At 48.9% G+C, this 12,774-nt stretch overlaps 1 protein-coding gene across 1 annotated transcript; it reads right to left on the bottom strand.

Annotated features, from left to right (window-relative positions):
- Positions 1-7,441: 7,441 nt before the first annotated feature.
- Positions 7,442-12,639, bottom strand: LINGO4 (leucine rich repeat and Ig domain containing 4). Its single transcript, XM_010387138.1, has 2 exons — positions 12,427-12,639; positions 7,442-9,909 (listed from the first exon to the last, which is right to left on the bottom strand). Exon 2 carries the CDS (start codon positions 9,894-9,896, stop codon positions 8,115-8,117), a length of 1,782 nt encoding a protein of 593 aa, XP_010385440.1. The 5' UTR covers positions 9,897-9,909; positions 12,427-12,639; the 3' UTR covers positions 7,442-8,114.
- Between the last annotated feature and the right edge of the window lie 135 nt (positions 12,640-12,774).

Genomic DNA, 12,774 nt, shown 5'->3' with positions numbered 1-12,774 from the left:
AGCATCTTTTAATATAGTTACATGGCAATTTTTTTGTAAATTCTGTTTTTATATTCTGTTCATATTTTTATTGGTTATAGGGTCATTTCTTAATATTTGCTGTTTGTATATAAGTTAAAAGTATTTTCCCGGCCAGGTGCGGTGGCGAACGCCTGTAATCCCAGCACTTTGGGAGGCTGAGGCAGGCTGATGACTTGAGGTCAGGAGTTCGAGACCAGCTGGCCAACATGGTGAAACCAGGTCTTTACTAAAAATACAAAACTTAGCCTGTTGTGGTGGCAAGCGCCTGCAATCCCAGCTACTTGGGAGGCTGAGGCAGGAAAATCGCTTGAACTGGGGAGGTGGCAGTTGCAGTGAGCCGAGATTGCCACTGCACTCCAAGCTGGGTGACAGAGTGAGACTTGCTCTCAAAAAAAAAAAAGTCCCTTTTCCCAGTTTGTTCTATGTATATTGTTTATACATAGAACAAGTATTTTCCGTTTTCCCAGTTTGTTCTGTGTATATTGTATATTTTGAGGCTGGTTTCCAACTCCTGACTTCAGTTGATCAGCCTGCCTCAGCCTCCCAAAGTGCTAGGATTACAGGCCTGAGCCCCTGCCCTCAGCCTGTTTATGATTATTCTTTGCAAAATTTAAAAATTTTTATGTAATTGAATTTATCAGTATTTTATTTGATAATTTCTGCATTTCTTTCTTTCTTTTTTTTGAGACAGAGTCTCATTCTGTTACCCAGGCCAGAGTACAGTGGCGTGATCTCAGCCTACTGTAACCTCCGCTTCCCAGGTTCAAGAGATTCTTGTGCTTCAGCCTCCTGAGTAGCTGGGATTACAGGCGTGTACCACCACACCTGGGTAATTTTTATATTTTTAGCAGACTCAGAGTTTTGCCATGTTGGCCAGACTGGTCTCAAACTCCTGACCTCAAGTGATCCACCCGCCTTGGCCTCCCAAAGTGTTGGGATTACAGGCGTGAGCCACTGCGCTTGGCCAACTTCGTGTTTCATATAATTTTTAGAAAAGTCTCCCACTACTTAAGATTATTTTTAAAGCTCCTATGTTTTTTGAAAAGTACTTTGATAGTGTCTTTGTATATGTAAATATTTGATTCACCTGGAATTCATTTTGGTGTAAAGGTGTGAGATAGAGATCCAACTTTGTTCTGTTTTTTCCAAATCCTTCTTATTGAATAACCCATGTTTTCTCCATTGTTTTTGAATGCTACCTTTATAATACCACATTGCCATATGTATTTGGGTCTATTTCTGGATTTTTTTCATTTCGTTCCATTGATCATTTAAAAATTTTTTAAATTGTGTACATTGTTTTTTTACCACAATTTAAAAAATTAATTTACGATATACATGCAGAAAAATGCACAAATGACAAGTATATATCTTGATGAATTTTCACAAATGGAATACATTTGTGTAACCAGCAGCAGATCAAGAAACAGAACATTACTAGTGCCCCAGAAGCCACTTGTGTGTTCCCTTGCAGTCACTGCTCTTCTCAAGGACAACCACTCTTCTGACTCCTGATATCATAAACTAATTTTGCCTGTTCTTGCTTTTTATGTAAAGAGAATCAGAGTATCTACTCTTTTGTGTCTGGCTTCCTTTATTCAAATTATTTCTGTGAGATTCAGTCATCCCGTGTATAGTTTTAGTCCCTTCATTTTGACTACTGTGTAGTATAATATTGTGGGGCTATATTGAACCATAATTTACTTTTCTATTCTGTTATTGTTATTTTGACTAGAATCACATATTTTTAGATTATATGAAGGAGAATGTATGATATAGAGTCTTCCTATACATTTAAGTCATTGGTGCCCCATCGGTAGAATTTTAGTTTTCATTATGTAGAATTTACATATTTCTTGTTAAAATTATTCCTAGGTATTTGAGTGCCTTGATTGCCATAGCTATTTTTACTTTAAAAAGGACAAAATGGTAGTTCAAATCCAAGGAAGAATGTGTCCAGTGTTTATATAAAAATACATGCCTACTTTATGGGTCCATCTTCTAGCTCCAGTGAAGGTGGGATGGGCAAAAAACAGGAAATGAAGTCCAAAAAGGGGGTTACAGTTTATAGATAAACCACAAGAGGAATTTATTTCTTTTTTAAGACAGAGTCTTGCTCTGTTGCCCAGGCTTGAGGCAATGGCATGGTCTCTACTCATGTAACCTCCACCTCCCAGGCTCAAGCGATCCTCCTGCCTCAGCCTCCCAAGTAGCTGAGACTACAGACATGCACCACCACGCCCGGCTAACTTTTGTCTTAGTAGAGATGGGATTTCACCATGTTGCCCAGTGTGGTCTCCAGCTCCTGGGCTCAAGGCGTCTGCCTGCCTTAGCCTCCCAAAGTGCTGGAATTACAGGAGTGAGCCAGTGTGCTCAGCCTCAAAGGAGGAATTTCTTAATCAGAGCAGTGAAAAACCAGGTGGCATCACTTTTTTCTGGAATTTTTTTTTTTTTTCTTTGAGATGGAGTCTCACTGTATCATCCAGGCTGGAGTGCAGTGGCACGATCTTGGCTCACTGCAACCTCTGCCTCCCAGGTTCAAGTGATCTTCCTGTCTCAGCCTCCCCAGTAGCTGGTATTATAGGTGCACACCACCACACCTGGCTAATTTTTGTATTTTTAGTAGAGATGGTGTCTCACTATGTTGCCCAGGCTGATTTTGAACTCCTGACCTCAGGTGATACACCTGCCTCAGCATCCCAAAGTGCTGGGATTACAGGTGTGAGCCACCGTGATCTTATTTTTAAATAAAATTTATTTTATCTTATTTAAAAATAAGATTGAATTCTAACTTGCTTGGTAGGGAGGTTGGAGAGCAGAAGAAATAACTTTGAGTGAGCTGATGCCAAACTTACCCTCAAGTCACTGTACATTTGGGATTTGTCATCTCATTTCTCCTCTCAGATCCCAAATCAGGATTGAAAGATTGAATTGTGAGATGCTGGGATTGAGTGAACTGTAATTTCTTTATTCTCATCTCCAGTCCTAAGAGTCTATTCTCTTTCCCTGAATGGTGTTCTGAACAGGCTGTGGGAGGCATTAGGTGGAGTGAGTTAAGATAAGGTCTGGGTTACCCAGAGGGTTCAGTGAGCAGGTGTTCCCTTTAATAAACCGAAGCAGGAAAGTAGATCTTAGCTAGGGATCTGGGCAGTGAGGGGGGCTCTCAAATACAAGGAGCCTGGCTCCAGAGCCTTGGCTGCCCACAGAGTTCCCTCCCTGTACAACATACGAATGATCCATTCAAGTGCCGTTCAGCCATTTGAGTCTGAAAAACAGCACTCATCTCTCCTGTTGCCCATTGTAGGAGTCACCCCCCTCCTCCCCACTTAAGCCTCTTAACCAGAAAGCAGTGACTGGGAGCATGAGCCTCAGTGTCCTCATTTATGCTGGTGCTACTATTCAGTCTTTAGACCGGATTGAATTGTGGCAGATGCCCTAGGAGAGAATTCTCCTCAGCCTCTCTGACCACCACCACCCAGCTCTATCTTCCTACTTAATTCCCCTTATGAAGCAATTTGGAGGAACAGGACCCAGGAGTCCCTGGTTTCAGATGCTCTCCAGCCTGAATCACCACCGTACTGACTTCTTACGGCAAGAGTTCCACCCAAAGTCTCCCTCAGATGGGTGCTGGTGGGAGAAGGGGACAGGGGTGGAGAGAATGCTGGAGCATTTTTGTGTGTTTTCTTGCTGGGCTCATTCTCATACCTGCTCTTACCTGTGCTAACATCCACTTTGAACTGTAGTCCTTCTCAGCCTTTTCTCTTTGCCTCTAATGGACCCTGGGGAGCAAAGGTGGCCTGAGGCCTCAGAGTTTCCCCTGCAACCTGTGGCATCTTATAGCAGAATTTCTTAATCTATATTCTGTGGAGTCTGTGATAGCTTCAGAATAACTGGACAATTTACAAACATTTTTGTTCATAGCTTACATCAGGAATTCTCAGAGGGGTCTGTCTGTGACTCAAAAAAGTTGAGGATCATTGCTTAGCTGAGCTCTATCATCTCCTGAATCAGGGATCCAGCACAGCACAGGAAATAGAAATCGGAAATAGAGAAAGGTTGTATCGGGGACCGAAATGTGGAGTGCTGAGATGGTGCCACAGTATCTTTGGGTCCAGAGTTCTCGCTCAGCTTAGGTGAGACCATATCTGAGATGGAAGAGAGAGAGGTGGAAGGAGGGCAGGATGGAATACCCTTAGAAAGGTTCTGTCAAGCAGGGGTGGGCGGAAAGTAGGCAGAGTCAAATTATTCTCCAATCCGAAATAGCTCACAGATTGTTCCACCAATCTGTGCAACCTCTCTCTAACCTCAGAGGTTGTTGAGGTTAGAACCCAGAAAAGAACTAGGAAATCTGAGGCCTCCATTTCAGAGAATCCTTTGCTGGAAGCCAGGCATTTCACTGCAGTCCATTTGCTCCCTGGAATTTCTGCTCCTTTCTACCAGTCCCTGAGGCAAAGGCTGTAAGGACATTCGGAGAGAGGAAAGAGTAAAAACAAAGAAAAACCCCAACCTCCTGAATCAGGTGCATTCGAGTTAATGAAGAAGGTGAGGACCAATAACTAAGCACAGTCCCCCCTGAAAGTTCAGAGTGGATGGGTTGGAAAATTTCCCCTTTCTTACAGGTCATGTCCTGCAACTGAAAGGGCCTGGGAGAGAGAGCCATGAGGGCATGGCAGTGAGGATGGCAGTGTGGTGGAAAGGGGGAGATTTCAGTCAGACAGCCAGGAGCTCAAATAGCTAGTTACTATTTACTAACTAGCTCTGTGCACTTGAGCACTTACTCTATTTGACCTTTAGTTTCCTCAGCTAAGATGCCTCCCTACTTTATAGGGTTGATGTAAGGATTAAATAAGAAAATATATATAAAGCCACTGACATAGAATAGGCCCTCAATAAATGTTATGTTCTTCTCTTTGAACTGCTGTCCCACCCTGAGAACCTCCATTAGATTGTCCCCATGGTGTGGCACATCCCTGCACATGGTCCACAAAACTTCTGCACACAACACCCACTCATGTCCTTGGCTGCATTTGCATACTCATCAGCACACACACAGCAGCCTGTGCTGTCACAGCTGAGCTGAGGGCAGTCTTCCCAACAGGTAAGATGAGGGACTGGCGTGCTAACGCTTGGACAAGCTGTGGAAGTACTCATCATAGTAAGCTTGTTACATGAATGTGATTCACCCCTCAAAAGTATTCTGGAAAAGCTGTGAAAGGACACAAAGGGGCTGTGGTGGGACTAACTCCATAGGCATTTCCTTGAGATTAAATGTTTCTTGAGGGATACTTTGTCCACCCACCACTACCAAGGAGACCTTAGTCTATGCCCCAGGTCGTGATGTCTGAAGCTTTGCTGTCCAATATGGTAGCCATTGGCCACATGTGGCTATTGAAGCTTGTAAGGGTAGGTGGTGCAGCTGAGGAATGGAATTTTAAATTTATTTAATTTTAATTTAAAATTTAAAACATATTTGATTCAGTTATCAGAAAATGTTTTATATTTGAAAAAACTTAGATGTGTGAATCTACTTTCTCAACAGTGACCTGTATGAAATCTGAATATAGATTTTTCTGGTGAAAATTTAGTAACTGAATTGCAATGTTGAGATGTACTATAAGTGTAAAAAATACATGGATTTTAAAGACCTAATATGAAAAAATGTTAAATATTTTATGATTGATTTTTGTATTGATAATATATTGAAATGATAATAGTTTGGGTATATTGTGTTAAATAAAATAAGTATTAAAATTAGATGTATCTGTTTCATTTTGATTTTTTAATGTAGTAGCTACTAGAAAACTTGAAATTGCATATGTGACTTAGATTCTGTGTCTGTTGGGTAGCTCTGTTCTGGAGTCTTTGAGACTTCAGAGACTTTGGGCAGCAGCATGTCTCAGCGCCAGACAGTCATCTGTTCCCCACTGCGTCAGGGGCTTCCCAGAGAAGATTTCTCTGAACAGCATTGCTGCTTCCGCATTGCAGAGAGGGCAACTAGAGTTAGAACCTTCAGCGTCTGACTCCCAAGTCCCAACCTAATAAGCTGCTCGTGGAAGGTTATGGAAAGGAGGGGGAGGGCTGTGCCCCAGGAAATCTATCTGGTACATTATACACTAAAGAAGGGGAAGTTGCTGGGATGCTAATTGAGTTGTGTGTGCATGGTGGGTGGGGAGGTTGCAGGCTCAGGGAAACTCATTTCTCAAGCAGGTCAGTTTCTCCAGCCTCACTCTCCTGTCTGCCTGGTTCTCACATTCCCCTCTGGTCCTACTCCCATATTCCTATCTCTGCCCCACTAAAGAGCGGCCTGCCTGTGAAGTCCAGCTTCACCTCCTCAGTGGTGCTGAGTGTCTCACCTGTCAGGCAGTTTGAGCTGGGAATCTTCTAATGAGTGGAGTCTCCTCAGAGCAAGGACAACAGCGGCAGGAATCAACTAGAAAGCTCACAATGCTTGCATCTGGTTTGGTGTAGTGATGGGTGGGAGGAAACTAAGGACGCTGGGCAGATGCTGCTGCGGAGAAAGGCTCCCTGGGGCCACGTGATTCTTCCCTTCTCAGTCCCTCCTCCCACTCCTCTCCTCTCCCTGTCACTCCTCCCTTCCAGTCATGCTGAGGCTGTTGCTCTGTACCTTGCTTGAGCTTCCAGCATCTCTACTTCTTTTTGGGCTCTGCTTTGCCCTCTATTTGAAGCACAGTCAGTGGTACTCAGCAGTTTCACCTCCCACTCCACCTCCCCATCTGGGGGTCTCTGTAAATCAGTGACCTCTACCCGGAGACAGCTTCCCACTGGGGCTGCACTAATCACAGAACCAGAGGAAGCTGCAGAAGGATGGTGGAAATTAACTAGGCAGGCAGTTACTGCTGCTCTCCCTTCCCTCCAGTTCTCACTACGGTCTGCTGTGCCCTCCTCCCTGTTCCTCCAAGCCTAGTCTCTGCAGTGTCCTGGGTCTCTCTCCTTTGACAACTGCGGATTCTTGCATTTGTTAGTCATTATCTTGGAGTTCTGACTTTTCCCCAAGGGCACTAGGGATCTGTGACACAAAAGTGATGGGAGCTCCCATGGAGAAATGGGAACGAGGGGCAGCAGCTGGGTGTCTCAGGTGGAATTTCTACGTAGGGATCCCCTGGAAGGTGGAGGATCGCTCCTTCTCCAGTTCCAGAGATGGGGAGTGAAAAGGAAAGGATTGAGGCTGAAACCAGGTCTAGGAGTGCTGATCCCTCCAGGCATGGGGGTGGGGGTGTAGGGGGGTGAGGAGAGCGGAGGTGGGAGGGGCACTCCTTACCCTGTTTGTCAGGCAGGTCAGATGGAGGCAAGGCCATTGGGACACATGATCAATGGGCAAGCAGAGAGAGAAGGAGCGGGGAGATATAACAGAAATGAGGGTAGGAAATAGACTGAAATAAAGAAAACTCCAGATATGACATTTAGCTTTGGCTGCTACTGTTGTGGCCCTTTGACAGCAGGTTTAATGATCTGGCAGACAGAAGAAGGTGGTGGAGGCTCATGCAAACACAGTGCAGTGTGTGGTCTGTCCTCCCCATCCCACACTCTGTCCCCATCCTCTTCTCTGTGGCTTGAGGGTCCTTTGCTCTTAATCCTGTACCTAGGGATAGGGTTGGGGTGGGGAGCAGAAAAGAAAGGGACTCTGCCAGGTTGACAAACAGAGACTCCAAGGAGCAAGTGGCACTTCCCAGCCCCACCTCTGAAATAATCTTATAGTTGTGGTTGGCAATTGGTTATTAAAGGATATAGGCGTGTGTGAAGAAAGCCGAGTGGTTAAACTAGCTGACTAGAGCTTTATGTTTCCTGTTTTGTGTGTGGAGGGGACGAAGGGAGGGCTGGACTAACGACGGGGTCTGTATCTGCAGCTCCCTGGGACCCTCAGAGAAGAAATGACAATGCTATTGTCAGACTGGAAAAGCTCAGGAAGCAGACTCTCTGGCAGGAGGCATCACTAGTTGCTGGCACAATGCAGGCTGGAGGTGTGAGAGAGTGGTGCTGCTCAGGACCAGGTTCTGGTTCAAGCAGCCTTGGTTCTGTCTTCCCCTTTGGTATCTGAAGCAGACTTGGTGGGTTCCCCACTGGGGAAGGAAAGGTCAGAAGAGCTTGGCAGTGACCCGGTTACCCCCAGAGTTTCTATCCCCAGAGGGCCGAGGTGCCACAAAGTCAAAGGTCATGTGATGTTTGACCCGACCTTTGCCCTTGCTCCAAAGGGCAATCAGGCCAAAGCAGAGGGTCACTGAGGTGAGGAAGGGGAGGAAGCCGACTGCCAGCACCATGGCCACACCTCTGCTATCCAGAAAAAAAGGCCCTGGGATCCCTGGCATGGTGATGTTGGGGTCAGAAAGTGTGCCGTTTGGTGGTTCCACCTGGATGACTTCCAGCCAGGTCCTCAGGGAGTCATTCCCAGCAACATTGCTGACCACACAGACATAGGCCCCTCTGTCCCGTAGCTGCACTGAACGGATCTCCAGTGTCCCATCCTCTAGGACCCTTACTCTCCCAGCCCTGCCCAGCCAAGCCCCATGAGGCCTCATCCAGGAGACGGTGGGGGCTGGGTCTCCATCTCCAGAGCAGGAGAAAACTGCATGCCCGCCCTCCTCTGCAATGACCCATCGAGGCCCCGACTTGCGGATCAGGGCTGGTTTGCAGGTGAAGTGCCCCGGAGGCAGTATGTCTGAAAACTCCCTCAGGCTCTTCCCCTGGACATGCTGGGGGCCAGCACAGGCAGGGGGGGAAGTGCCAAAGTCCAGGCTGCGGCGGAGCCGGAGCAGCCAGAGGAGGCGGCAGTCACAGGTTAGGGGGTTGCCAGATAGCCTTAGGGTGACCAGTTTGTCTGGGGAAGGGAAGGCTGTTTCCTCTAGTGTCTGAAGGGCGTTATCTGCCACATCCAGGAGGTGGAAGGCAGTCAAGCCATGGAAGGCATGGGCAGCAATGGAGGTGAGGCATGCCCCTGACAGGCGTAGCTCCTGGAGCCGCACCAGGGGGCTGAGCCTTCGGGCTGGGATGGCTGAGATGGGATTCTGAGACAGATCCAGGACCCTGAGAAAGCTCAGGTGGTGTAGTGCTTGGAAGGGCACAGAGCTCAGATTGCAGCGGGTGATGGCCAGGCTACTGAGATTAAGCCCAATGAGGCTTCCAGGGTCCAGAGCCTCCAGAGATGGCCAGTGGTGGATCTCCAGTTCCTTGAGCTGCCCCAGCCCCCGCAGGGCCCCAGCTGGCAGCCTCCCAATATCCAGTTCTCGAAGCCTTAGGGCCACTAGTGCTGGGAGACGGGCGAGGGCTAGGCCAGGCACTGTGCTGAGGTTGCAGCGCTCCAGGGTGAGGGTGCTCAGCTTGGCCAGCCCTGCAAAGGCGCCCGGAGCCACAAATACCAGGTGGTTATCCCCAACCTCCAGCTTCTGGAGGCTGCCTAGCTCCCCAAAAGCTCCATCTAGGAAGAGGACAATTTGGTTGAGGCGGAGGTCCAGCAGGGTCAGGGCAGAGAGACCTGAGAAGACCCCAGGCCCCATGATTCTGAGCCGATTGCCCTGCAGCCTCAGGGTGAGTAGGCTTTGTAGGCCATGGAAGGCCCCGGGCTCAAGGGTGGAGAGCTGGTTGTAGCTGAGGTCCAATTCCTGGAGCAGGCTCAGGCGGGAGAGCATTCCCCGCTGGAGTCCCCACAGGCGATTCCCGCTCAGGTCCAGGAGCTCAGTGTCCAGTGGGAGTCCTCCAGGTACAGCCTCCAGTTGCCTGTGGCCACAGAGCACAGCCTGGGGCTGGGAGGTGCAGTCACACACAGCAGGGCAGCTGCCACCACTCCCTCCAGGTAAGAGGAGGAGGAAAAGGAGTGGGGGCCATGGGGGCCAGGCTTGCTTTGGAGCTGTGGCCGCATCCATTCCCTCTTCAGTCCTGGAACAGATGATGACATGACCCTTTTTGGAAAGTGGCTTCAGATGGTGGTGACCCTGGACTTCCTGGCCCTTCTTAGAGGGGAGAGAAATTGAGCTATCTGTCTCAGCATTGCCAACAAGTAGGGCACAGAACCAGGAAGAATTATTGTGTGCCACCTCCCTGGGGCTTCCTGGAGCTTCTCTTTGGGGAATCTCTGCTTTCCTCCCTCTTCCAGCCCTGGATAACCAGCCAAGTGCTTACTGGCTCATGGAACCCTAGCCAAGCCTGATTTCTGTGGGGGAAAGACTTATGGGAATGGGGCAGGGAACAGCAGGGAGGTAACTAAGTCTTTCTGACTTAGTTGGGGTTTCCCGATGTCTGTGAGATCCAGGAGTATCTCAGATCCCTTCTCCCTGATATCTACTCTCTCCAAGCTCTGCTCTGTCGCTCTCTGCTCGCCCTTATTCTTTCATGTTATGTACCCATAGCTTTGCCTAAGGCTCAGGGAGATCATGTCCTTGGCCCAGAGTTCCCTGTCCTGACTGGAGAGGTCCTCACATTGACTAGCTCACCCAAGGCTGGGAAACATGCAGGCCTCAGCTCCACCCCCATGCTGAGCCCTTCTCCAGCCTGGCCCAGGGCCTGAGCCCTGGACTAGCAAGATCCAATCTCCCCAAAATGCCTGTGTGGACAACGGCCAAGCTGTACATTAGCTGTGGCATAGGATGCAGGGGGCACTTGACTGGGAAGCTGGGAATCCCCTGCAAGAGCCCAAGGGCAACTGCTTCTCCACTACAGATGAAGCTGGGGTGTGTGAGAGACCCAAAGGATGCCCAGGTTTTGAGTTCTGTTGCTTGGTCTTCAGTCTTGGGCTTCCCTCATATCCCTCCTTAATGGTATTTGGATTCTGGTCCAGTGTGTGGATCTGAGGGAGAGCTCTTGTCCCTTTTGGCCTGAGCTGCCTGAGAAATTCCCAAGAGACAGATTGTGAACCAGGGAGCATAGATAAGTGAGGAGAGACAGCATCTGACAGAGCGTTGTAGGGTGGGGAGGAAGGGAGCCCTCGGTTGGCACAGCAGATATCTGGGCACAGGCAGCGTGTAGAACCTTTAGACTTATAGTTGGTTTCTGGGTACCAGGGTCTGGGAACTCAGGAAGATGGTGACTACAATGGCTGAGGTGAAAGAGGAGAAGGGGCCCTCTAGGTGGTGAGGGCCCCTGACTCACCCTGTTCGATGTCAACAGGGACCCCAAGGGAGGGGAAGTACTGGAATTGGCAAGGGATGTCTACAGAGATAGGAGCAAAATCCCACGGATGCTCTCTCAGAGACAGGGTGTCTGAGTCTCTCCTGAGCAGCAATCCTGATCACCTTTGGGCTTGAGGGCTTCAGGCTCTCTGAACTCTACAGGGTCAGCTTTCTACTACATGCCCTATTTTTTCTCATGTGGAACTTAGGAGAGGCAGTTTAAGAGACGGTCATTTCTTCCCCTTTCCTTCCCACTCTCCACCCCCTGGAAGGATCATTCTAGTGGCTATCCTACAGCCACTTCAGAGGATTGTCCTAGTTGGAAAACTAAAGAAAGAGGCCAAAAGAGCAGAGGGATGCCAAAAACTGGTCTGAGGCTTGGGGATGAGAAAGAATAACGTGGGGCAAAGACTGCAGAGCAGACTCCTCTTGCCCCATCCTGACCTAACAGGTCTCTGTGGCATGCCCGGAGCTCTCCTGGGAAAGATGGCTCAGCCTCCCTTGTTCTCCCTGGGCTTGTTCTGGGAAGTCCACCTGACAGCTAGCTCTTCATCACTACTGCTGCAGTTCCTGCCCATCCTCTGCTCTGCATTCAGCAAAAGTGCAGTGAAGCATGTAACCCAGCTTTCTTCCTTCCTGCTCCGGTGAGTTTCCCCTGAGTCCCAAAGCCTGCTGGGCCAGGGGCTGAGGGAGCTGGAGCAACCTATTTTATTTCTAAGGTGGCTAATTTAATCACAAACTTCCCTTGCCAACCTCCATGGCTGCAGGACCGGCTTCCAGCCACTTTGCAGGAAGAGAGATGTCAGAACCACTTTTTTGTCCCTTAAGTAGGGTGGGGACATCACCAAGGCATGACTCTTGAGGGCATCACCCCCTCAAGGGTAGGGAGCTTTCTTCTTGTCTTTATGTGGCAGTCCAGAGACACTTTTGAACCTGGGTATCCTGTATCCTCTTTAAAGCATACCTCACTGACGAATGGGAACTGTATGGGGAGAGGGTTCCTAGGGGAAATATTTCTGGAAGATCCACACTGGTTGTGGAGAAAAACCCTTCCAGAGGAAGGGGAGCACTGGGGAGATGGAAGGGAGGTCTCCTTGGAGCCCTTCCACTCAGGGGTACTTGGGATATTTGAGTTTCCCCCTCAAAGTCCCATGGGGCCAGGATTAATTGTTGGCAGGGTGGGGGCCCAAACCCTCTTGCCTTGAGGGGCACACTAGTCTGGCCTGTCCCTGAGAATGTTATGGAAAAGGGCAGCTGCATCTTCGGGACAGAGAGTGCGGGCACTTACCGGAGAAGCTGGAAGGTGGCATCAAGTTTGGCACTGCATCTGTCCAGCGCTGGGGGCCCTGTCCCATTCGAGCTGCACCTCAGGCCCCTGCACCTTCCCCGTGTGCCTCAACCCCCACTGCCTGGCTGCCCGGCTGCCGCCTGCCGCCGCTGCTGCTGCTGTTGCTGCTGCGGCCGCTGCTGCCAAGACTGAGGTGGAGAAAAGAGCCAGAAAGCATTTCTCCTTTTTTTTTTTTTTTTTTTTCCTCTCTCTCTCTTTTTAAACCAGGCAAGAATGAGTCTGCAGCAACCCTGTTGGTGCAAAATAAATAAATAAAGCAACCAGGGAGGGCTGCAGCAAGCACCACTA

Source organism: Rhinopithecus roxellana, chromosome 8 (genome assembly GCF_007565055.1).
Source record: "Rhinopithecus roxellana isolate Shanxi Qingling chromosome 8, ASM756505v1, whole genome shotgun sequence".
Taxonomy (NCBI): domain Eukaryota; kingdom Metazoa; phylum Chordata; class Mammalia; order Primates; family Cercopithecidae; genus Rhinopithecus; species Rhinopithecus roxellana.
Note: the sequence above shows the minus strand (reverse complement) of the source record. Positions and strands in the feature narration are given on the sequence as shown.

Coding starts and splice junctions, on each gene's coding strand:
- LINGO4 (XM_010387138.1), bottom strand. CDS start 9,896: ATGGATGCGGCCACAGCTCCAAAGCAAGCCTGGCCCCCATGGCCCCCA.